Source organism: Quercus suber, unplaced genomic scaffold (assembly GCF_002906115.3).
Source record: "Quercus suber isolate HL8 unplaced genomic scaffold, Cork oak 2.0 scaffold_93, whole genome shotgun sequence".
Classification (NCBI taxonomy): domain Eukaryota; kingdom Viridiplantae; phylum Streptophyta; class Magnoliopsida; order Fagales; family Fagaceae; genus Quercus; species Quercus suber.
The window spans coordinates 548433-571210 of NW_027069558.1; the positions used below are offsets into that span (position 1 = coordinate 548433).

General features: G+C 39.3%; 1 protein-coding gene across 1 annotated transcript; it reads left to right on the forward strand.

The window, feature by feature from the left end:
• Positions 1-3541: 3541 nt before the first annotated feature.
• LOC136067963 (uncharacterized) lies at positions 3542-4846 on the forward strand. Its single transcript, XM_065774473.1, has one exon. The coding sequence runs from the start codon at positions 3542-3544 to the stop codon at positions 4844-4846; it is 1305 nt and encodes a 434-aa protein (XP_065630545.1).
• The last annotated feature ends 17932 nt before the right edge of the window (positions 4847-22778 follow it).

Sequence of the window (22778 nt, forward strand, 5' to 3'; positions counted from 1 at the left end):
AGTCCCCTCATAAGTTGTCTCCAAAATCTTCCAAGCTTCCTTGGGCATTGTCATGTGAGATATCCTGTGGAATTCATCTGGAGACACACCACAGAATATAGCATTTAAAACTTTACTGTTAGCATTGGTTGCCGCAAGAGCTGCCTTATCCCAGGTGAATTTTTCAGCCTCCAGCCTGGTATAACCTATTTCAACCGCATCCCACACGGTATCATCAATAAAGCATAGAAATGCCCTCATTCTAACTTTCCAGAAGGCATAATTGTTACCATCAAAAAATGGTGGAACATTTCAGGATTGAGACCTATCCATCTCAACAAGGGTCAAGGATCACACTTAGGTATTTAAACCACAACAAGTGTACCTTCTCTGATACCAATTGAAGGTTCAAAATGTGTCTAAAACACCCTTGAACGTTTAGACCCCAAAATATAAAATATCAATTCAAGCTTATAATCAAACAATTAATGTGCGGAACATGAACATAAGCCAAACACAGAATTGATAACTAATCTATGCCAAATATAAACACATCCACAGCAGTAAATATATGGCAAAGATAAAGGAAAGGAAGATGCAAACACACAAACAACACACGATGTGTTATCGAAGAGGAAACCGAAGTCCTCGGCGTAAAACCTCTCCGCCGCTCTCCAAACGCTCAAATAATCCACTAAAGAATGTAGTTGTGATACATGAACAGTAAAAGACCCTCCAAGTCTAATCTACCCAAGTACCTAAACCCTTCAAGCTTCTTGCTCTAACGAGGTTACGCCGAACCTATTTCTTCTTTAACTTTCCGGATTCCGCTACTATACCATAGCATCAACCAATGTATATTGGTTCCTTCCAAACTGCTTCCCTTAGCACCAAATGAACCTTCTCACAGACATAGGTGTGGTGAGACAAGGATTTGGTCAATGACCTCTCAAACGTATGATAATGGAGAAGAAGAGAGTAGAGGAATTTGTAGAGTCTCTAAGGTAAAGATTGGGGATGAGGCAATCTTGCTTTTCTCTAGGGTTTCTCTCACAAAATTCTCTCTGAAAGCTCTCTCAAATTAGTGGGTATAAGGGTCTATATATAGTGGTGTGTGTTTGGAATACGAAGAGTTAGTTTTTGCCAAACAGGGCTGATTGGCGGCTTGACCTCACTGCTTGTCCAAGTCGTGAGTTCAAATCGCGATGTAACGGCCTGGCCAGCTTGGGACTTTTGTCCTATAGTGCGACAGCTGGCGCGACCATTCAGCTCCCCATGTGTGCATCTCACGTGCTTGCATTCGGTGGCTTGCCAATCGCAAGTCAGCCGTGAGTCCTAACCTCGAACCTCTGCTTTCCTGCACATACTTGAGCTTTTCTTCACCTCTTCTTACACACTACCTTTACATTAATCCCACCTAAATACAGGGTTACTAAGTGCTAAATTACAAGCAAATTAGTACGGAATAAAGCCAACAAGATGGTTGATAAATTTCAACCTTACAAATATGAACCACATTTCTTCTTACCTCAATAGGTTTACATAAGTCCTCCATAAGAATCATCCGAGATAAACTTTGTGTCGAGGAGGTTGTTAGTGTGGCAAGAGAGTCCACATGTGTATTTTTACTTCTAGGGACTTGTGATAAATTAAAAGACTTAAATCCATACTGTAAATGTCTAACCTAGCTCAAATATTCCTGCATTCTGGGATCTCTAACTTCCAATTCTCCCTGGACTTGGCCTACTACCAGTCTTGAATCAGAGAAGATTTCCACTATTTTTCCACCCATCTTCTGAACCATGATCATCCCTACTAACAAAGTTTCATATTCAGCCTCATTTTTTGTGGCCGAGAAGCCCAATCTCAATGATTTCTCAATCGTGATCTTTTTTGGAGATATCAAAACTAGCCCCACTCTAGATCCCTTGTGGTTTGCTACACCATCAACGTAGACCTTCCAAGACAAAGGTTCTTGTATGGGGATTAGACCAACCGATTTTCCATCCATGTTCTGCTCCTCTACCCTCTTTTCTAATGGGGTTTTAGCAAACTCAGCCACTAAGTTGGCGAAGGTATGACCTTTGACAGAGGTGCGAGGCATATATTTGATGTCAAAAGCCCCTAAAATTGTACCCTACTTTGTAATTCTCCCTATGTAATCAGCATTTCAAAGTAGAGATCTGAGTGGGAGTTGGGTTAGGATAACAACTGTGTGTGATTGGAAATAGTGGGGGAGCTTACGTGTAGCATGTACCACTGCTAGAATGGCCTTCTTTAGTGGTAAGTATTAGACCTCAGCCTCATATAGTGACTTGCTCACATAATAAACTGGCCTCCGTATACCACTATTAACTTGTATCAGCACCAAGCTCACCATGTGGGAGGCCACTACAATATAGGTAAATAAGACCTCAACCACCTCGGGTCTGGACATAATGGGTGGCCGAAAAAGATACTCTTTCAACTGCTGGAAGGCCAAGACACACTTCGCGGTCTATTCAAATCCCTTCCACTTGTTCAATAACTAAAAGAAATGCCTACACCTGTTTGTTGACCGAGAGATGAATTGATTTAGAGCAACGGTCATCCGTGTTAGCTTCTAGACCTCTTTGGGATTCCGAGGTGGCTGTAAATTATTGATTGCCTTAATCTAGTCAAGGTTGACTTCAATTCTGTAGTGTGTAACCATGTACCCTAAGAATTTTCCTAATCCGACATCAAAAGAACACTTGGAAGTGATGATGCTATAAAATACCACCTTAAAAAATTGTCCATATGGCTCGTCTACAAAGAAAAGAAGAAAGATGGGCACAACCAAGTTGCCTCGTCCGTCTCTTGAGACGGACGAACAAGGTCTCGTCCGTCCCAAAGGACGGACGAGGCAAGCATGGTCATATGCTAAAGCACGTCCACCCCTACTTAGGGATGAATGAGCCAAGCATTCATGACTTAACCAATAAACCAAAACCTCCATTGCTCGTAATGAGGCATCGGTTCGGATGAAGTAACTTCTACGGAAGTTATGGAAGTTACCTCCGATTTTGGTGAACTCCTCGACAATAGGAACGGTTATCAGAGCAAATAACCATTTCATACATTATATAAACACAATTCTGCGTAGAGGTAAGGGGATTCGGACCTTTTTCATTTTGAGAAGGGAATAAACACTTAGATATTTTTCCTCTCTATCCCAGCCTTCTAACTTCATCATCGGAGGGTCATAGGCCGGCCTCCACCGGTCTTTACTCTGATTGAGTTTGGTTTTACAGGATTCAATTCTCAAGATTGTCGAAGTCTGAAGATTTTCAACCCACTGGTTTTCCAGAATTATCAGTTGGCGCCGTCTGTGGGAAAACGTATTTATCGCTCTTGAACTTGTTTAGTTCTGCGATTTCTTTCTCACGAGAAAAGGTTCGAAATGGTTCGGACTAGATCAAGGGTAACTAGCCCGGGCCCTCAACAGAGTAGGGACGCATCGAGTAATCCTCATCGCGATCGACAATCTGCACCGAATATGCAAGCCCCGTCTGTCCAACATATGCATTCTATGGCGACTGCGATGGCGGAGTTAACTCGCCAGAATCAGGACTTACAGAGAGAAGTTAACTTAAGAAGGCAGACGCATCAAGAGCAGGAAGAAGAAGGGCAAACTCAGGATCAAGAGGGCAGAGAGAACTTTCAGCGTGGGAGTCCATCAAGGGATACCACTTCGCGAAGGGCATCTGACTTGAAGAAAGAGATGGATCAGATGAAGAAGACCATGGACAAAATGAAGGAGAATATGAAGAGGGCAAACCCAGTAGAAGATTTGGTTCATAGAACTGACTCTCCCTTTACGACCTCCATCAATGGCCACCCCCTACCACCGAAATTTAAAATGCCTTCTTTAGATTCATACGATGGGAATCGGGATCCTTTTGATCACATTGCCACCTTCAAGACCACTATGCATCTTCAAGGAGTTTCAGATGAAATAATGTGCAGAGCCTTTCCTACCACTCTCAAGGGTCCGGCTAGAGTATGGTTCAGCAAATTACCCCCGAATTCAGTAAGTTCTTTTGGAGAATTAAGCAAGTTATTTGTTAATAACTTCATAGGGGGTCAGCGTCACAGACGATCTACTTCCAGTTTGTTAATGATAGAACAGGGGGAGAATGAAAGCTTGCGTTCCTTCATCACACGCTTCAATAGGGAAGCCCTGACCGCGGACAAGGTAGATGATAAGCTACTGTTAGCAGCCTTTCATAATGGAGTCAATTCAGATTTGTTTATACATAAACTTTATGAGAAGGAACCTCAGTCCATGGCTGAACTCGTCCATTTAGTCCAAAACTTCATGAACGCAGAAGATGCTATTATAGCTAAGAAGAGGAAGAGGGCTGAGAGAATGGAAACAAATCCTGCTCGTCATTCCGAACAGGGTCCTCGTCCAAAGAAGGGACGAACGGAGGATAAGAAAGATCGAGAAAAGAGGGCAGGTCCGTCAGCAAGGAACCAACAGTACACTCCTTTGAGCGCGCCACTCGAGCAAGTCCTCATGCAAATTAAAGACGAGCCTTCCTTAAAGTGGCCAGAGAAGATGAAGGGAGATCCCAATAAGCGCAATAGAAATAAGTATTATCGCTTCCATAAAGATCACGGGCACGACACGGACGAGTGCTTCGATCTGAAGCAGCAGATTGAGAACTTCATCAGACAAGGGAAGTTGAAAAATTTTCTTAGACGAGATCACAGAGACGAGAAATTGAAGGCCAAGGTAGAAGAACCGTCACGGCCACCGCTTGGAGAAATAAGAATCATTATGGGGGGAAGTTCTGCAGGACAATCGTCTAAGTCAAAGAGAGCATACTTGAAAGCAGTGTAGAGCGTTCAGCTCTCTGGACGATCACCGAGTGCAGGGACTACGGACGAGCAGGCGATCACCTTCACGAATGAGGATGCAGAGAAAGTCCATCACCCTCATAACGATGCTATTGTCATCACTCTCCTTATTGCGGACTACAAAACTAGAAGGGTGTTGATAGATAATGGAAGTTTTGCTGATATCTTGTACTTTCCAGCCTTTCAGCAGATGAGGTTAGGACGAGACTTGCTCCGTCCAACAGGCTCCCCCTAGTTGGTTTTGGTGGAATGAAGGTGCAACCTATGGGTAGTATTTCATTACCAGTGACGGTGGGGGCATATCCGCAGCAAGTAACCAAGGAAGTGAATTTCCTCGTAGTTGATTATTCGTCTTCTTACAATGCAATAATTGGGAGGCCAACCTTAAACAGGTGGAAGGCAGTTATATCTACTTACCATTTGTCAGTCAAGTTCCCAACGGAACACGGGGTAGGCCAAGTACAGGGAGACCAATTAGCAGCAAGAGAGTGTTATCTGGCCATGTTGGCTGCGGACGAGCAAGTTCAAGCAATGAATATCGAAGAAAGTAAAGTGGTGGCAGAACCCATTGAAGCGTTGGAAGATATTCCTTTAGACGATGATAACCCTGAGAGGTGTACCAGGGTTGGAGCAGATTTGGAAGCAAAGATCAAGAAAGATCTCATTTGTTTTTTGAAAAGAAATAAGGATGTGTTTGCATGGAGTCACGAAGATATGCCGGGCGTAAACCCCAGTGTTATTACCCACCGTCTGAGTGTATGCCCTTCCTCCAAGCCAGTGCGACAAAAGAAAAGGGTGTTTGCCCCAGAGAGAGACAATGCTGTCAAGGAGGAAGTTCAGAAGCTGATTATGGCAAAGTTCATTCGAGAGGTATACTATCCTGAGTGGTTGGCCAATGTAGTTATGGTCAAAAAGGCGAATGGCAAGTGGAGAATGTGCGTTGATTTCACTGACCTAAACAAGGCTTGCCCAAAGGATAGTTACCTGTTACCACGCATTGATCAGCTGGTAGATTCCACTGCGGGCCACAAATTACTCAGTTTCTTGGACGCTTTCTCTGGGTACAATCAGATTCGGATGGACGAAGTAGACCAAGAGAAGACGTCATTTGTCACCAGCCAGGGATTATTTTGTTACGAAGTGATGCCTTTCGGTTTGAAAAATGCTGGGGCAACATACCAACGGTTGGTCAATCACATGTTTCGTCCACAAATCGAGCGGAATATGGAAGTCTATATAGACGACATGTTAGTAAAAACTCAGGACGAAGACAGGCATCTGGACGACTTACAGGAAACATTCAATACATTGAGGCATTATCATATGAAGTTAAACCCTAGCAAATGTGCTTTTGGAGTATCATCAGGAAAATTCCTGGGGTTTATGGTCTCCCACAGAGGAATCGAGGCAAACCCGGATAAAATCCAAGCAATATTGAATATGAAGCCTCCGAGCAGTGTTAAAGAAGTCCAATCACTTACCGGACGAGTTGCCGCCCTTAACAGGTTTGTTTCCAAAGCTACTGACAAGTGCCTGCCATTTTTTAAGGTTTTTAAAAAAGCATTTGAATGGAGTGATGAGTGTTAGAAAGCATTTGAAGATTTGAAGACATACCTCACCAAGGCCCCTTTGTTAAGCCCGTCCGTGCAAGGGGAAGAGTTGTATTTATATCTGGCAGTTACCCCATATGCTGTGAGTTCAGCATTAGTAAGGGAGGAAGACAAGGTACAAAGGCCTGTGTACTATACCAGCAGAGCACTGAGGGGAGTAGAAGGACGATATCCGTTGATGGAGAAATTGGCTTTTGCATTGATAACAGCCTCCAGAAAGCTAAGGCATTACTTTCAGGCTCATATCATTAATGTCATGACAGATCACCCACTCAAGAAGGCAATGAACAAACTAGAGGCTGCAGGACGTTTGATCCAATGGGCCGTCGAGCTCAGTGAATTTGACATAAAGTACCAATCGAGGCATGCCATAAAAGCCCGAGCTCTGGCAGATTTCATTGCAGAGTTTACTTTGAATTGTGACGAGGTGGGTGAGAAGGAAAGCATTAAGTGGGTGGTTTATGTGGATGGTTCGTCTACACAGTACGCGGGAGGAGTAGGTGTGGTGTTACAATCTCCAGAGGGAGACAAATTAAAACACAAGGTTCGTTTGCAGTACCAGACAACTAATAATGAAGTCGAATATGAAGCTCTTCTCAGAGGGATGGAATTGGCCAAGTCCGTTGAAGCAGAGTCACTCCTCGTCTTGGGAGATTCTCAACTAATCGTAGGCCAAGTGAATGGCGAGTTTGAAGCCAAGGAAGAGCGGATGAGGAAGTATCTAAACAGAGTGATGCGACTTGTTAAAAAGTTTGAAGAAATTAACTTCGTTCAAATCCCAAGGGAGGAGAACATGGAAGCTGATGCTTGCAAAAGAAGCCTCGTTAAGCGAAGCTGTAGATAAGTTTGATGAAATCCAATATATGCCGAGTATAGACATCCCAGAAGTACAACAGGTGGAAAATGGAGTGAATTGGATGATTCCAATTGTGTCGTACTTGAAAGACGGACGACTCCCGGAGGAAAAAGACGAAGCTAGAAAGCTGAGAGCAAGGCCAGCCAGGTATGTTCTTATGGACGAGATTCTCTACCGAAGAGGTTTTTCCCAGCCTTATCTCAGATGTTTGGCCCCAGATGAAGCAAACTACATATTGAGAGAAATTCATGAGGGAGCATGTGGCAATCATTCAGGCGCCAGATCGCTCGTCCATAAAGTCGTCCGTGCAGGATATTATTGGCCAAATATGCAAGCTGACGCTAAAGCATACGTCAAGGTCTGCGATCAATGCCAAAGGTTTAGCAATGTCCCCAGGCAACCATCAGAGTATTTGACTCCAATGACGGCCCCGTGGCCTTTTGCGCAATGGGGACTGGACATCCTAGGTCCATTTCCACTGGGTATAAGGCAAATGAAATTCCTTGTGGTTGGTATTGATTATTTTACCAAGTGGGTAGAAACAGAACCTTTGGCCAACATCACACAGCAGAATGTCAAGAACTTCGTGTGGAAAAATATTGTGTGCAGATTTGGAGTACCTAGGGTGCTAGTATCGGACAACGGACGGCAATTTGACAATGCGATTTTCAGAGACTTTTGCGTACACTTTGGAATTCAAAATCACTACTCCTCACCAGCCCACCCGCAAGCTAATGGCCAAGCAGAAGTTGCAAACCGATCCTTACTGAAAATAATCAAGACTCGGCTTGAAGGGGCTAAGGGAGTATGGCCAGATGAGCTTCCAGGCGTTCTGTGGGCATATAGAATGACAGTGAGAACTCCTACGAGAGAGACTCCTTTTAAGCTAGCATATGGAACTGAAGCAGTTATACCCGCGAAAGTGCACGTGGCCAATCATAGGGTGACGACCTACCAGGACGAAGCTAATGAGGAACAACTACGTCTGAACCTCGACTTGATAGACGAGGTAAGGACAGACGCTGAGCAAAGGATGGCAAGGTATAAAAATCTTATGGCTAGGCGGTATGATGCAATGGTGAAGCCAAGGCGATTCAACATAGGGGACCTCATCCTAAAAAGGGTTTCCTTAGCAACAAAGAACCCAACTCATGGGAAGTTGGGACCAAATTGGGAAGGCCCCTACAGAGTCGTCAACTGCAAAAGGCAAGGTTCCTATTACTTAGAAGCCCTTGATGGGAGGAAGTTGGAACATCCTTGGAATGTGGAACACTTGAGGAAGTATTACCAGTAGAATGACAGCCTAGACGAGCTCAGCAACTAAAACTTTGTTATTATGTTATTTGGTGTGGCTTTATTATGTTAAATTTATGGACGACGTTATATAGTTTATGTTTAAATAAAGGCATTGGCCTCTAAGGTGCCTGCCTCGTCTTTGAACAATGCTTGTGATATGAATGGTATTTGTGGAATGTACATAATGTTGTGTAATTCACTGATTCCCATACTACATTTGTTTGAACTTTACCCTTAAAAAGTTTTTAAAAAAAAAAAAATGGAAACAATTCTCTGAATGCAGGGATACAATGACAAGCTTTCCTAAGGGAAAAGCATCAAGGCACTCTCATCCAAATCAGAGGATGAAGCAAAGCCTTAAATCCCAAGCATACTCGTCCATACCACGGACGAGGTAAAGCACAATACGTGTAATACGTGGGCAAAAATGCATAGACGAGTGCATATTAAGCCATGAACGAGAGAAGCGTCTGGCTATATTTTAATCCTATTAAGGCTTTTGTTAAAACAATCCAGGCTATGGACGAGTACAATGAAAGCCTTAAAACTTCAAAGTATAAAAGTTAGGCTTTTTGTTAAAACAATCCAGGCTATGGACGAGTACAATGAAAGCCTTAAAACTTCAAAGTATAAAAGTTAGGCTTTTTGTTAAAACAATCCAGGCTATGGACGAGTACAATGAAAGCCTTAAAACTTCAAAGTATAAAAGTTAGGCTTTTTGTTAAAACAATCCAGGCTATGGACGAGTGCAATGAAAGTCTTAAAACTTAAGTATAAAAATTAGCCAAGTCCATGAACAAGGCAGGCTGGTTCTTATCATTTTTTAACAGGTCCTTAGACCAGTAATGTTGGTTGTTACCATTTCACATGGATGAACTACATTTGAAATTCTAATGAAAATGGTAGACAAATATATATAAAAGATGGACGAAGTCAAGCAAGCAAAATAAATAAAACTCGTCCATACATATGCCACGAGAATAATGTTGAGTCAAGAGTGTATATCTAACGTTAAAAAAAAATCCTTGCAAAATAAACTTGGATAATTGTTTAAAACCTCGTCCTAAAACCACGGACGAGGCAAATGTATTAAAATTACATAAAGGTCACAAAGTGGACCAAATAAAAAAAATCTCTTTCAAGCGGAGGGAGAAGCATTGGGGGCGTCCTGAGGGGGCAAGGTTGTAGCGTCGTCTTCAACATTGATGTCATCAGAGCCAGGTTAAGGAGAATAGAACTGAAGTCAATGTCAGGGAACCTTTCTACAGCTTCACTTCTAAAATCCTCAAACCCTGCTGCGTAATTAGTGTCCAAGATTTCAGTGTACTGTTTGGACGATTTAAACTCAGCCACTGCATCTTCCTTCGCGTTGGAAAGAAGGGCACCATATTCATCATTCTTCTTCTGCAGGGCCTCAAGACGAGCATCCTTCTCTGCAGCACTGGTTCGCAGCTCCTCAACCAATGTCTGCAACTCCTTAACCTCGTCTGTGGTCTTGGCAGCCACTTCAGCTCATTGCCTCGCTTCAGCCTTCAGCTCCTGGACCCTCGTCTCTAGCAGGATCCTCGTCTTGTCCAACCCCGTTGCTTGCCTAGACGCAGCTATAAACTTTGACATGCCCTGTAAAAAAAAACAAATTTAAAAAAAAAAAAAAAAAAAAAAAGAGACGAGGAAGGAAAATAAATCATTGCTCAAGACGAGATAAAAGTATTACCTTAAATAGATCATGAACACCAGGAATGTTCAAAATCTTTAAGGGACATATCATAGCAAGCATTTATGTCCTCGTCCGTCACAGCCTTCTTAAAGCGTTCCCAGGCCAAGTCCTCATTCTCAATGATATTGGAGGGGGCCGTTCTGGAAGGCTGAGACGGGGTTGACACAGTCCTGGACGGAGTGGCCTGGGACGGAGTGGTCTCGATTGGAGTGGACGAGTCCACATCAACTACCTGCACTGGCTATTGAGACGAGGGAGGTTTGATCACTTGAGTCGAGCTGGGCTTGGCTTTTTTGCCTCGACGACTGGGGAGATTTCCCAAGTCCAAGTTCCTTGACAAAGTTTTCCTCTTCTCCCCAGTCGTAGGACGAGCTTGAACATCGCCCTCAGGACGATTCCCCTCAGTAGCCACATCTTTTCCCTTGTTTCCCTGCATTGTTGCCATTCCTTTGTAAAAAAAAACAGAGATAAAAACACCTTTAGAAATAAAACAAAACAAACAAAGTACAAGGACGATAAAGACTTGAAACTTACTTCTCCTTACTGTGACCTCGTGGGCAATAGCTTCGTCGGATGGATTAGGACCCAAACCCCACTTGGCAAGGCGTCTAAGTGAGACCAAAGAGTGAAAGTCCCTATCCACGTGAAGATGAGCTCTGTGGACGCGGTCACGGAAAAACTTACTTAAGGACAGACGTTCAACAGCTGAAATAAAACATACTCCTGTTAGTTGGCCATTGATACTAAAAATAAATAAACAAATAAATATAAAGACAAAAATGAAAAGAAAAAGGGGAACAACTTACCTTCAGGACGAAGGTTTCCTAGGTCTCCAGTATAACGGCCAAACGAGTCCCGGCCAACGTCTACAGGGTTTCCAGCCCAAAAGCTGGAGACGAAGAAAAATTCCGTCTTCCATTTTCTGTCAGACGAGGCCAAGGACTTGATCAACCTACAATCTTTACCCCTGGCTGTAAATTGGTGGAAGCTAGGGGATTGGTGTATCTCTGAAGGTTTGTAGCAGTAAAGGAACTCATTCACAGTAAGAGGACGGTCCCTTCCAAATACTTCACCCCACAAAACTTGCATTGAGACGATTAGTCTCCATGCATTTGGGTTGAATTGACATATTCTTAAACCTAACCTAATTAACAACTCCCTAGTAAAGGCGTTCAAAGGAAATCTTAAACCCCCCAAGAGGTAAGCCTCATAGACGCCAATCCCGAAGTGAGGGTTGCAACACCATTCTCCTCGGACGGGTAACCTAGGGTTAAACTCGTCTGGGATTTGGTACCACTCCCTAAGGTTTTTCAGTCTCTGCTCATCCGTCTTGGAAGGGATATCTATTGCACAACTATACACAGTCACTTCCTCTTCATCTAAGGGACTAGGACGAGGGGCAGTGGACGAAGTACCAGCTTGAGACCCAGAGGCCTTCCTAAGCTGTTCCTGTAAAACTTCCATAGGAAGCCCAGGGACGCCAGAGACGTACTCCTCGTCCGTGGTGTTCCCCCCACTACTGTCACTATTGCTACTGGAACTATCGTAACTACTCTCGTCATTATATTCGTCTATAGCCTTATCTATACTATCACTAGACGAGGAAAGTACAATGTCTACCATCTTAACAGGAAAACTAAGGACGAGAAAAAGAGAAATACCTGGATTTAGGATGGAGGAAGGCTATAGATGCGAGAAGCTTCTAGACGAATATCTAAGACGAGGAAGGACAAGGAAAGGAATTTCAGAAATGAAGAGGGTACCAGAGGTATTCCACTATTTATAAGGAGCAAGCTCAGGCATCTGAAGCGACGTAACCCAATCATTAAGAGACACGTGGCACGCTCCTCGGGTAGATCAATTGACGAGATTTTTCCACCAACAAATTCTTGACATGTAGCACACCAAGCTGCTACTAACACACATCTTATTTGTCTTAGGACGACCCAATGAACAAGGGGGCAACTGATGATGCTATAAAATACCACCTTAAAAAATTGTCCATATGGCTCGTCTACAAAGAAAAGAAGAAAGATGGGCACAACCAAGTTGCCTCGTCCGTCCCTTGAGACGGACGAACAAGGTCTCGTCCGTGCCAAAGGATGGACGAGGCAAGCATGGTCATATGCTAAGGCACGTCCACCCCTACTTAGGGATGAATGAGCCAAGCATTCATGACTTAACCAATAAACCAAAACCTCCATTGCTCGTAATAAGGCACCGGTTCGGATGAAGTAACTTCCACGGAAGTTATGGAAGTTACCTCCGATTTTGGTGAACTCCTCGACAATAGGAACGGTTATCAGAGCAAATAACCGTTCCATACACTATATAAACACGATTCTGCGTAGAGGTAAGGGGATTCAGACCTTTTTCATTTTGAGAAGGGAATAAACACTTAGATATTTTTCCTCTCTATCCCAGCCTTCTAACTTCATCATCGGAGGGTCATAGGCCGGCCTCCACCGGTCTTTACTCTGATTGAGTTTGGTTTTACATGATTCAATTCTCAAGATTGTCGAAGTCTGAAGATTTTCAACCCACTGGTTTTCCAGAATTATCAGGAAGCATTAAGTCGTAGCTTATGTCTTCTCAAGATCTCAAAAATATTCTCGAGGTCATTAATATGCTCGGAATCTGCCTTGCTCTTTACCACCATATCATCTCTATAAATCTCAATGTTTTTTCTTAATTGTGGCTCAAACATTTTGGTCATCATCCTCTGGTAGGTAGCACCTGCATTCTTCAAACCAAAGGGCACCACTTTATAATGATAATTCCTAATAGGAGTAACAAAAGCTGCCCTCTTGATCATCCAAAACCAAAGGTATCTGGTGGTAGTCTTGAAAAGCATCCAAAAAGCTTATCCAAGGATGACCCATAGTGGCATCCACTAGCTGATCGATCCGAGGCATGAGAAAAGGGTCTTTTGGGCATGTTTTGTTTAGATCTATAAAGTCCACACATACCCGCCACTTTCCATTTTTCTTCTTCACAACCACAGTGTTGGCCAACCATTTAGGGTAGAACACTTCTTTAATAGCCCCAACATGCTTAAACTTCATCACCTCGTCTTTAACTGCGTTAGAATGATCCTTAGATGAGCGCCGAGGTGGTTGCTTTCTGGAGATGACAGATGGATTGACGTTTAAATGATAGCAGATGAAGCTCGGATCCACTCTTAGAGCATCATAAGCATTCCAAACGAACACATCAATGTTCCTCTTGAGAAACTCCACTAGCTCTTCCTTCTCCTGAGGTGGTAACTGAGCTCTAACCTAAAAAAATTTCTTTGGGTTATCACCTCCAACAAATTTCTCTAAATCTTCACATTTCACCTCCTCTGCTGGCCCATCTACAGGTAACACCAGAGACTTTGACTACTATAAGCCTCCCTCAACAGAGGCCGAGGACTCAGCTGTAGGTTGATGCAAAATTGAAGGCACTGCTTAGCCATGGACTGACTCCCTAATAGCTCCTCAATTCGGTCCCTTGACAGATACTTCACTTTCTGATGCAGAGTTAAAGAAACAGCCCCTAGGGTATAAAGCCATGGTCTAGCTACAATGAAATCCACTTCAACCACCTCTGAGCCTGCCTGCACAAGCAACCTAATCTGGCCCTTTGGAATGTAAACTTTTCTATCAAAACTTACTAAAGGTGAATCATAGGCTGTTAGATCTTCAGGCTTTAAGTTTAACCCTCTATACAAGTCAGGGTACATGATTTCTGCATAACTACCCTGGTTTACCATTACCCTCTTTACATCATATCCTCCTATTCTAAGGGTGACCACTAAAGCATTATCATGTGGCTAGATGGTTCCAATCTTGCCTTCTTTTGAGAAACTCAGTGACGGTCAGATCTCCACTCTAGCCCTCTTCGGCTCAGAATTAGAGTTTTCGGCCGGTAGCCCAACTACAGACATCACCCTGGAAGGATGAGAACTAGTTCTCCTAAGTGCAGCAAAGATGACATTGATTATGCCTAATGGGGGTCTCGAAGAAGCATTCCCTTGAGCCCCCAACCTTGATTGGTCACCCTGCCTATTGGGCCGGTACAGAAACTGCTGTAACCTTTTCTCTCTAACCAATTACTCCAGATGGTTCCATCGAATTCTGCAGTCCTCAATGGTATGCCCCCGCTCCTGGTGGTATTGGATGAAGGCTCTAATTGCACCTCAAGGGGTCTCCACTCATCTTGTTCAGCCATTTGAAGTACAGTTCGTTTTTTATCTTCTCTAAAACTTGATGCACTAGTTCTCGAAATACAGTGTTAACCACTTGAGAAGCTGTAGGCCCAAATTGCCCAAAAACATTCCTCTGGGGTCTGTTATTATTGTAGTAGTCCAACATGAAATCCCTCATCTCTTAAGGAATAACCTTACCCTTTCCCTTGCCTTGTTATTGGTCCTTCTCAACCCTCTTATACTTATCAATCCGATCCTTGAGCTAGCATACACTGGTAACAGGTTTCCTAGTCAAAGACTTCCTTAAGCCATGCTCGACAGGCAGACCAACCTTAAAAGTGTTGATGGCTACGTCGTCAAAATCATAATCAATCTCGTTGAACTTCTCCCAGTATCTGTCCAAATATGTTTTAAAGGTCTTTCCTTCTCTCATGGACAAAGACAATAAGGAATCTAAAGACTGAGGAACCCTGCTGCACGTAATGAAGGTGGATCCAAATGCCTGAATGAGTTCCTTAAAGGAATCAATGGAACCTGCCCTTAGACTATCAAACCACCTCATCGCCACAGGTCTCAAGCTGGATGGGAATACCTTGCACATCAAGGTCTCGTTCTTGTAGTGCACAACCATGCTCTAATTGAAGTGGCTAGCATGTTCCACAGGGTCTGTTCGACCATTATACATAGTGAATGCGGGCTGAGAGAACCATCAAAGAAGTCTTCCTCCCTCAATCCTGCGTGTGAAAGGTGATCTGGAAATTTGGTTGAGTGCTCTACTCATAGCATCATTTCCTAAGCCTCTCGAAGATGAATTTATGTTTCTCTCACTAGGAGAAGTCCTTGACTTACGCCTATAGCTACCATCCTCTTTACCATTGGAAGAGAAGTTAGAATTGGAAGGGGGCCGCCCTCGCTGTTCATGGTGGAAGCTTCTCTTCAAGTGATTAATCTCTTGCTACATGGCTTTGGTATTTTTCTCATTAAAGAGATGGCTACCACCTCAAGGATGGGTCCTACTAGTATGGGTAGTATGCACACTCCCCTCCTGGTCCCTTCTTTGTTCAAGATTACGAAAGTGATCTTGACGCTGAGACTCCTCCATAGATTCTTCCTGGTTTGGACCCGAACCTGCCATTGTTGAACGTTAAACTCACTATAACACCAGTATTTCCCATAGACGGCGCCAATTGTAGGGACCAGATTTGACTCCTTAGCCCAAAAGATGGATGGACTTAGGCCTAAAAAGTCCAAAATAATGAATTTATAGAGAATTGGTCAAAAAAACTAAGCTTTAGTGAATTAGTCAACAAATAAAGTAGGTTTTAATGACAAGGGAATGAAGATAGATAAGTTTAAATTTAAGAAAATCGTCCTCAGCAAAGTTTGAGGAAATTGGTTCTTTTGTATTGATCCTCAAGTTAGATAACAAGTTTTGTTCTTGATTCTTACAGTGTTTTTCTCTCTTTCCTCTGATCCACCTTTCCTTAGGGGTTCCTTACATTTTATATCTCCCCTTGATTGATCTTCACCCTCCATTTGTTGATCATCTAAGCTATTACTTGAGTGCTTCTCCCATCGGACACCCTCTCTGACTCTATGTGAGTTAGGGTAGCCAATGCAACACTATTAAGGGGTCTTTTGGCAGCAGTTTTTCCTTAGATATTTCTGAGCTTCCATCCCTCTTGTACGTTCATAATACATGTCCCTATCAGTGGAATTTCCTAGAAGGTCACTTTGAAAGATAGGACATACATTTGATTTGTGCTTTGTTTATTTGAGGAGATACTCCTCCTTAGACCACCTTCCCTAAGCTTTCCTGTTCGTAACTTACTCATAGGATTCTAAACTTAACACCCTCACTACTGTTTACTCTTCCTCGGACCAACCAACGTCCTCGACCAAGGCCCAAGGCCTGATATATCATTTTGAGCCTTTATCCCTACAATACTTTTTTATTTTTATCTATTAGATTGCTAATCAATTCCCTTCCTTGTGGATTCGACTTCAAACTCTCGAAGTTATTATTTCGTGACAATCTTGCACTTGGGAGTTGAAGTTGCAACAATGAGAGAAAAAATTGTAGATTAAATTTTTCAACAATTTTTTTTTTCATTTTTTCTTTCTTTAAAATTGTGGAATTATTTTCTATTTTGGATTTTTTTTTTTATTCTTTTAGATGCAAGAGTGAAATTTTTTAATGTTAATTAAATTTATTATTATTTTATTAACTATATCCAAGTTTAATTGTGCCACGTAATCTTGTTTTGTCACTTAGATGGCAAGGACCAAATATGACCAATAGGTTCATAAACTTAAAGAAATTGAAAGTTTTAAAAAACATGAAAACAAATGAAAATGGCTCCAAAGTAAAGGGACCAAAAAGGCGTTTTTGCCTTAAAATACTACTTCCATACCTCATTAGAATAGAATAGGGTGAATCATAAAGTCATGGTTGAAGATCCACTAGGTAAGATAGAAACAAAATATTCATCTTGGGAGCTCATAATAATATTTGGGTGTGTACTTGGTAGAGTTGTTATATATAGAAATTTTTAGCATAGAACAAAGGTAGAATTAAAATTACGTGACCTTAAGGGTGATTGAAAAAAAAAAAAAAAAAAAAAAAAAAAAAAAAAAAAAGAGGAGCCCAGTTCATGTTAAATGGCCCATAATTTATAATCCTTCTTAATTGTTAGGCCAGGATTTCTCTTAGTGCAATATTCAAGTTCAGTTTGGGCTTGTTGGTGTATGAATTTTTTTTAATGAAAAATCCCAACCATTGAGATTGACTTGACTTCCCTTTTACTTTTAGGAACTATGATTGAGATTCACGTTCCTTGTCCCTTCGAAAAAATCCCATAAAAAAAAAGTTCATTGTTTTTATCTCTTTTTTTCCTTTTGGGTCCATGCTTTGAATTCAGTTGCCAATATCAAGTGAGGCTGAAGAGTGAGCTTACTTCTAAAGCTTCCCAAGCAATGAAATTGGGGTGGGCCTTAGTACTGAAATTTTAACCATACCTTCAAGGACAAGTGAAAGAAAGGAACTACCACCCTCTTCATTTTGCTCTAGAATGAATGTCTCTCCTAATTTTTGCTTAGATATGTTATATTGTTACAACTAGCTCCATGCAGCTGGCAACTTTTTAGACGAGGAAAGAAATCTTTGATTTTGACTTTGAGGTTACATTTTTGGCCATATATCCCAATAACATCTATAACAAGAGGAATAGGTTGAAATTGACAATCCTATGAAATGTGGATAAAATTTCTTTGTTCAGCTGGTGCCAAATAACCATCACAACCAGAGGAACATGCCCAAAAACAAATGTGCCACTAATCTTAATGATTGTTGATTAATCAGTAAGTTGTTTTCCTTGTAAATTGACTTTTGTTTGAGATTTGCTTTAGCTCAACGATTTAGGAAATAAGTAATTCTAGGACCACGCCTTTTATTACATTATTTTTCACAACTATTTTATATGACAGACTGTTATTAACTGTCTGTCACTTATACAAAAATTTATCATTTTTTCTCTATCACTCACAATCTATCATATTAGATTTGTGACAAAATTGTGGCGCAAAAAGAAGTGGTGCAACTTGTGAGTTGAACTGAGATAAAGTCAGCTCAATCAGTGGAGGTGGAGGTAAAGGAGTCATTATAAGCTGTTTTGAAAGAAATGGGCCAACAAGAAGAGGCTAGCTAGTAAACATCATGCAAGATTATCGATATGACCGTTAAACCAACGTCGGTTCCTTTCGCTTTTACTCTACGCTGGTGGGTTTGGGCTTTCGGACCCACCTAACACACACTAAGCTGTCCTCCATAACAGAACAGAACAGAGCCCCCCCTCTTATTATTAAAAATGATGGTACGAGAACTTTAATTTTTTCATGTGATCATCATGATTCTTTTAGATTTTTTTTTTTAATTTATTTATTTATTTTAATTTTAATTGATTGTTGCCATCAGAAATTGATAGTATGCTCTCTCTAAACTAGTAGTTGAGGTTCATGAACAAAAATTTATTGGTTTTTATGACTTGGGCAGTGTTTTTTTTTTCCTATTATTATTGCTGAAAATTAGGTGTCAGGTACTTTCTTTTCTTTGAGAATGTGTGTATGTGCGTGTCTTTAAATGTAATCCTGGTTTGAGAATGAGAATGAGATTGAGGAGTGAGGACTAATTCAGAATCTAATCCTTCTCTTTGAGTTTTGAGTGCATCCACAGCAATAATTTCTTATATAGTGCTTTAACTTTAATGCCATCTATATCTCTCTCTTTTTTTGTTCATTTATATAATCAAACTTCGTGAATTCCTTTTTGGCCTATGACGATGGTTCTTTATTATCAGACCAAGACACTAATCAATTTTTGATGTATGTGAGATACTACATGAATTCTAATTAGCTTAATTAGTAATTTTATTTTATTGTTGAATAATAGAACTAGACTACACACAACACTTTACAATACTTCTTTTTTTATCAAAAGAGTTTAAGGACACAACTTTTTATACAACTTGTTAAAACAGCGTATGAGTTTTGTAAAATAAAGTGATGTAAATGGTGAAGGGTTGAAGTAAAAATGATTACGAAAAAAAAAATTATTGAAAATAAGTGTTGATAGCTCTTGAAAAAAAAAAAAACAAAAAACATAAAACAAAAAGACATCCTTTCCCATATGGATTAAATTTGTCAAACAAAATTTTGAAATGACATAGAGATTTTTAATAAAAATTTATTTTTGCTTACTGTTAATTTGGCCTCTAATGTCAACTTATTAACAAATATTAATTGCAAGTTCAAAATAATATAAACTAAATTAACTGCTATTGAAATGTATGGATCAAAATAGTATTTTTGCTTTTTTTTTTTCTTTTTTTTTTCCTTTTTGTGGTAAATACATGTTCTAAATTGTCACTGCCTACTTCTCACACCAAAATTAACTAGAAGTAATCAAGTATGTCTTATAATGGGATAGGAAATAACGGGATATAAAGAAATGGGCCTAAATTATTATTGAATAAAATTTTTGTATGAGGGCCTAAATTAAATTTCTCAATAGTGCTATTAGGGGTGTTTGGTTCGCCGTGATATTATATTACGCTGTAATATTACGTTATTGTAATCTTACATTAATATAATTTCAATACAAAAATATAATACTGTTTAGGAAAATGATGAAATTAAAACGATGTAATATATTTTGTAATTCTAAATTATGGTAATGTTAAAAAAAAAAAAAATTTAATATCACATCATTCTAATATGCGTTACATCAAGAGCATGTTACAGTGAATCAAATGCTTGTGAAGAGGTAAAGTCGTTATAAGCTAAGGATTGGAGTATAAAGCAATCTTGGGAAATCACTTTTTTTTGTTTGTCTCTAAATTAATTAAAGAAAGACACGTGAAGCCAAATAATCATGTCTATTATTAGTTTGGACCCAACAAATTGTCTGTGGTACTGCTTTTGTTGCTAAAACTCATTACGCTGTTCTTTCATTATTACTATTATTTATCATTTTTTTTCCTAAATAAACGATAGAAATCAAGAGTACTAGCAAGATTATTCTTGAAGGCAGTTATCAAGGCGTGACAACTCACCAGGCCCACACATTTTTTGGCGGTGCTTCATCATACCAACTGAATTTGGCAATTTCTGTCCCAACTAATTGAAAATTGGTGTAGGTTTAGTAAATTTTTTTGACGTTCAGTAAGAGATAAGAGATATAGTATTCAATTCTATTTCATATGATTTAAGAAATTGTGTTATGTGTAGTATAAATTATCTTACTTTTCCTTAAAAGTTATTATAACATTTGAATAGAGTTAGTAATGAAGTTAGTAGTGTATCTTTATGTTAGAACTCATTTTCCTCCCCGTTATGTGTGCGTTTGTTTCCAAAAAATAAAAAGAGTTCAATCTCTTTTTACACTATAAATCAATTGATGTCTTAACTTTATGATATATATATATATATATATAACAATCATTATAGAGTAAACATTAGAGATTTGAAATACTATCATATCTATAAAATAATAATAATAATTCCAAGTAATTTAATGACTGAGTTTTGGTCTAACTATAAATAGAAAGTATATTCAAACTAATTCCAAGAATCTTTTTCAATTACATTGATGTTAAGAGTTTTTGTACCTCAATTTAACATTCTCCTATTTTTCTTGAGTTTTGTAACACATGAGAAAATCTGTACTTTTGTTTCTTTATTTGTCATAAGAAAAATAAATTAAAACAAATGTTCCTCGTTTTGGATGTATAAATTTCAACTAAAAAGGCTACATTGAAGTAAACAGCATACGGAGGCAGGATCTATGGTCCACTAATCATAATCTCGCAGAAAAAAAGTGTTTTACAATCTGTATAAATAAGAGTTGCTTTAGCTTTGTACAAACTAAAAGAAATCTTGTTTTATAAACTAATGTTACAAAGGACAAATAGTTTTACAAAAATTCAATCTTACAAATTGTTGTGGTAGAATATCACGTTTGGTCTGTTTTCTAGGCATATAGTAGGGCATCAATTCATAGTATTAGATTTAACTAGAACCGTATGAAGCACATAATATTACAAATTAAGTGTCACTTCAACTAAAAGAAAACAGGTTGAAATCTTCCTATATTTCATGCATTTTAGTCCTAAATGTTGTTGGATTCTAAAAATATCATCATTGATAGATGGAGTTTTGTTTAACAAGTTCAGCCTGTAAAAGTTAAAAAATACTAAGTGGTGAATTGAAATTTTAAACTTAGAGCAATGATATATAAGGTTGGAGGAGTACATGTTAGCAATATCTCAATGTCATGATTATGAGCCCATTAAGGTTAATGAAAGCTCTAACAAACCAATTTCCCCAACAAAATTTTTAATGGACAAAGCTTTTTGTCACAACAACCAGAGTGGACCAGCTTGTTTCTCATGACAACTATTTAGTGTTTTTCATAAGGCAAAAGTTAATGAATTCCTTGAAAGCATTTCTTTAGTGAACCATTTTTAGAAAATTAACTAATTTTTTTATTTATTTATAGATTTTTATATTTTTTATAAAACTTATATTAAAACATTCTTAAAATGATTTACTAACAAATACCCTAAAGACATTTGTTAACCGAACCATTTTCATAAATAATACAACATTTATAAGCCAGGGTCACCAAAATAAGGAGACATTTTAAGTATAGGTGAAGGTTCCTAACTAGATTATCCACATCAAAACACAAGTGCTGTGTTTCATTAAAAGAACCTACCACTTGTAGAGTTATTTAAGAGAAGGGTTTAGATGCCAACATATATGGGTCACATTGACACTACCCTCTGAGTCTGAGCGATAGGAGAATCACCCCTTATGGACTTTCTATAATCCATCTTGGTTGGTGTCAAGGGATTAATTCTAATTAATTCCAACTGACATTTCTTGCCATTCGCCCTATGTATTTAGGTCAGCCATACCATAATATAGCGACCGTTTATTATCTCAGCATACACTTGAGTTTGATAGATTCAACCAAAACATTTTTACCCTAGATCTATTACTTTATTCGGCAATCAAAATGAGTACTTATTTAGTAGCCTAACGAGACAAAGGATCACATCTATGTAATTTATTTGGGATTAATGTCCTAAGTTCAAACTCTCAATGATTCCTCCATGTTATCTATCTATATAATGATATGAACTATAAGTCTTTAAATATTTTGTGAATTTCTTCTAATATTACTATATAAAGTTATAAACTGAAAAAAATTTCAAACCTCAAATTTTTGCTACTTCATATTTGTAAGACATATTAATTTAGTTCTTAGAGTTGAAAATGAAAATAGTGCTAATCTGTGTTATTTTGAATTAATTAAAACTTACTAAATCATAAATAGAGTAACCCCACACTTTAAAAATTATAATTAATTCACACTTAAATTAAGAAAGTTTTTTTTTTTTTTAAAAAAATTCTCTAGTTTAACTTTTTTATTTATTAAGACTTGTTAATTAAAATTTTTTATATATTATATAAGTTAACAACTAGCTATAGGATATTACTATCATTACATTCGTGGTTTTAAAAATTGAATCGGTCCAACCAAAAATCAAACCTTAAACCAGTAGGATAAAAATGGCAAAAACTGATAAAAATAGTTGATTCAAGAAGTAAAACTATTTCCTTAAAAAAAAAAAAAAAAAAGGAATTTTTTCAAGTTCTCTAACTGTTTTGGTTTTCGAAAACAGG

Excerpts from the sequence above, each read along its gene's own strand:
- LOC136067963 (XM_065774473.1), top strand. The coding sequence starts at position 3,542 with ATGGCGGAGTTAACTCGCCAGAATCAGGACTTACAGAGAGAAGTTAAC.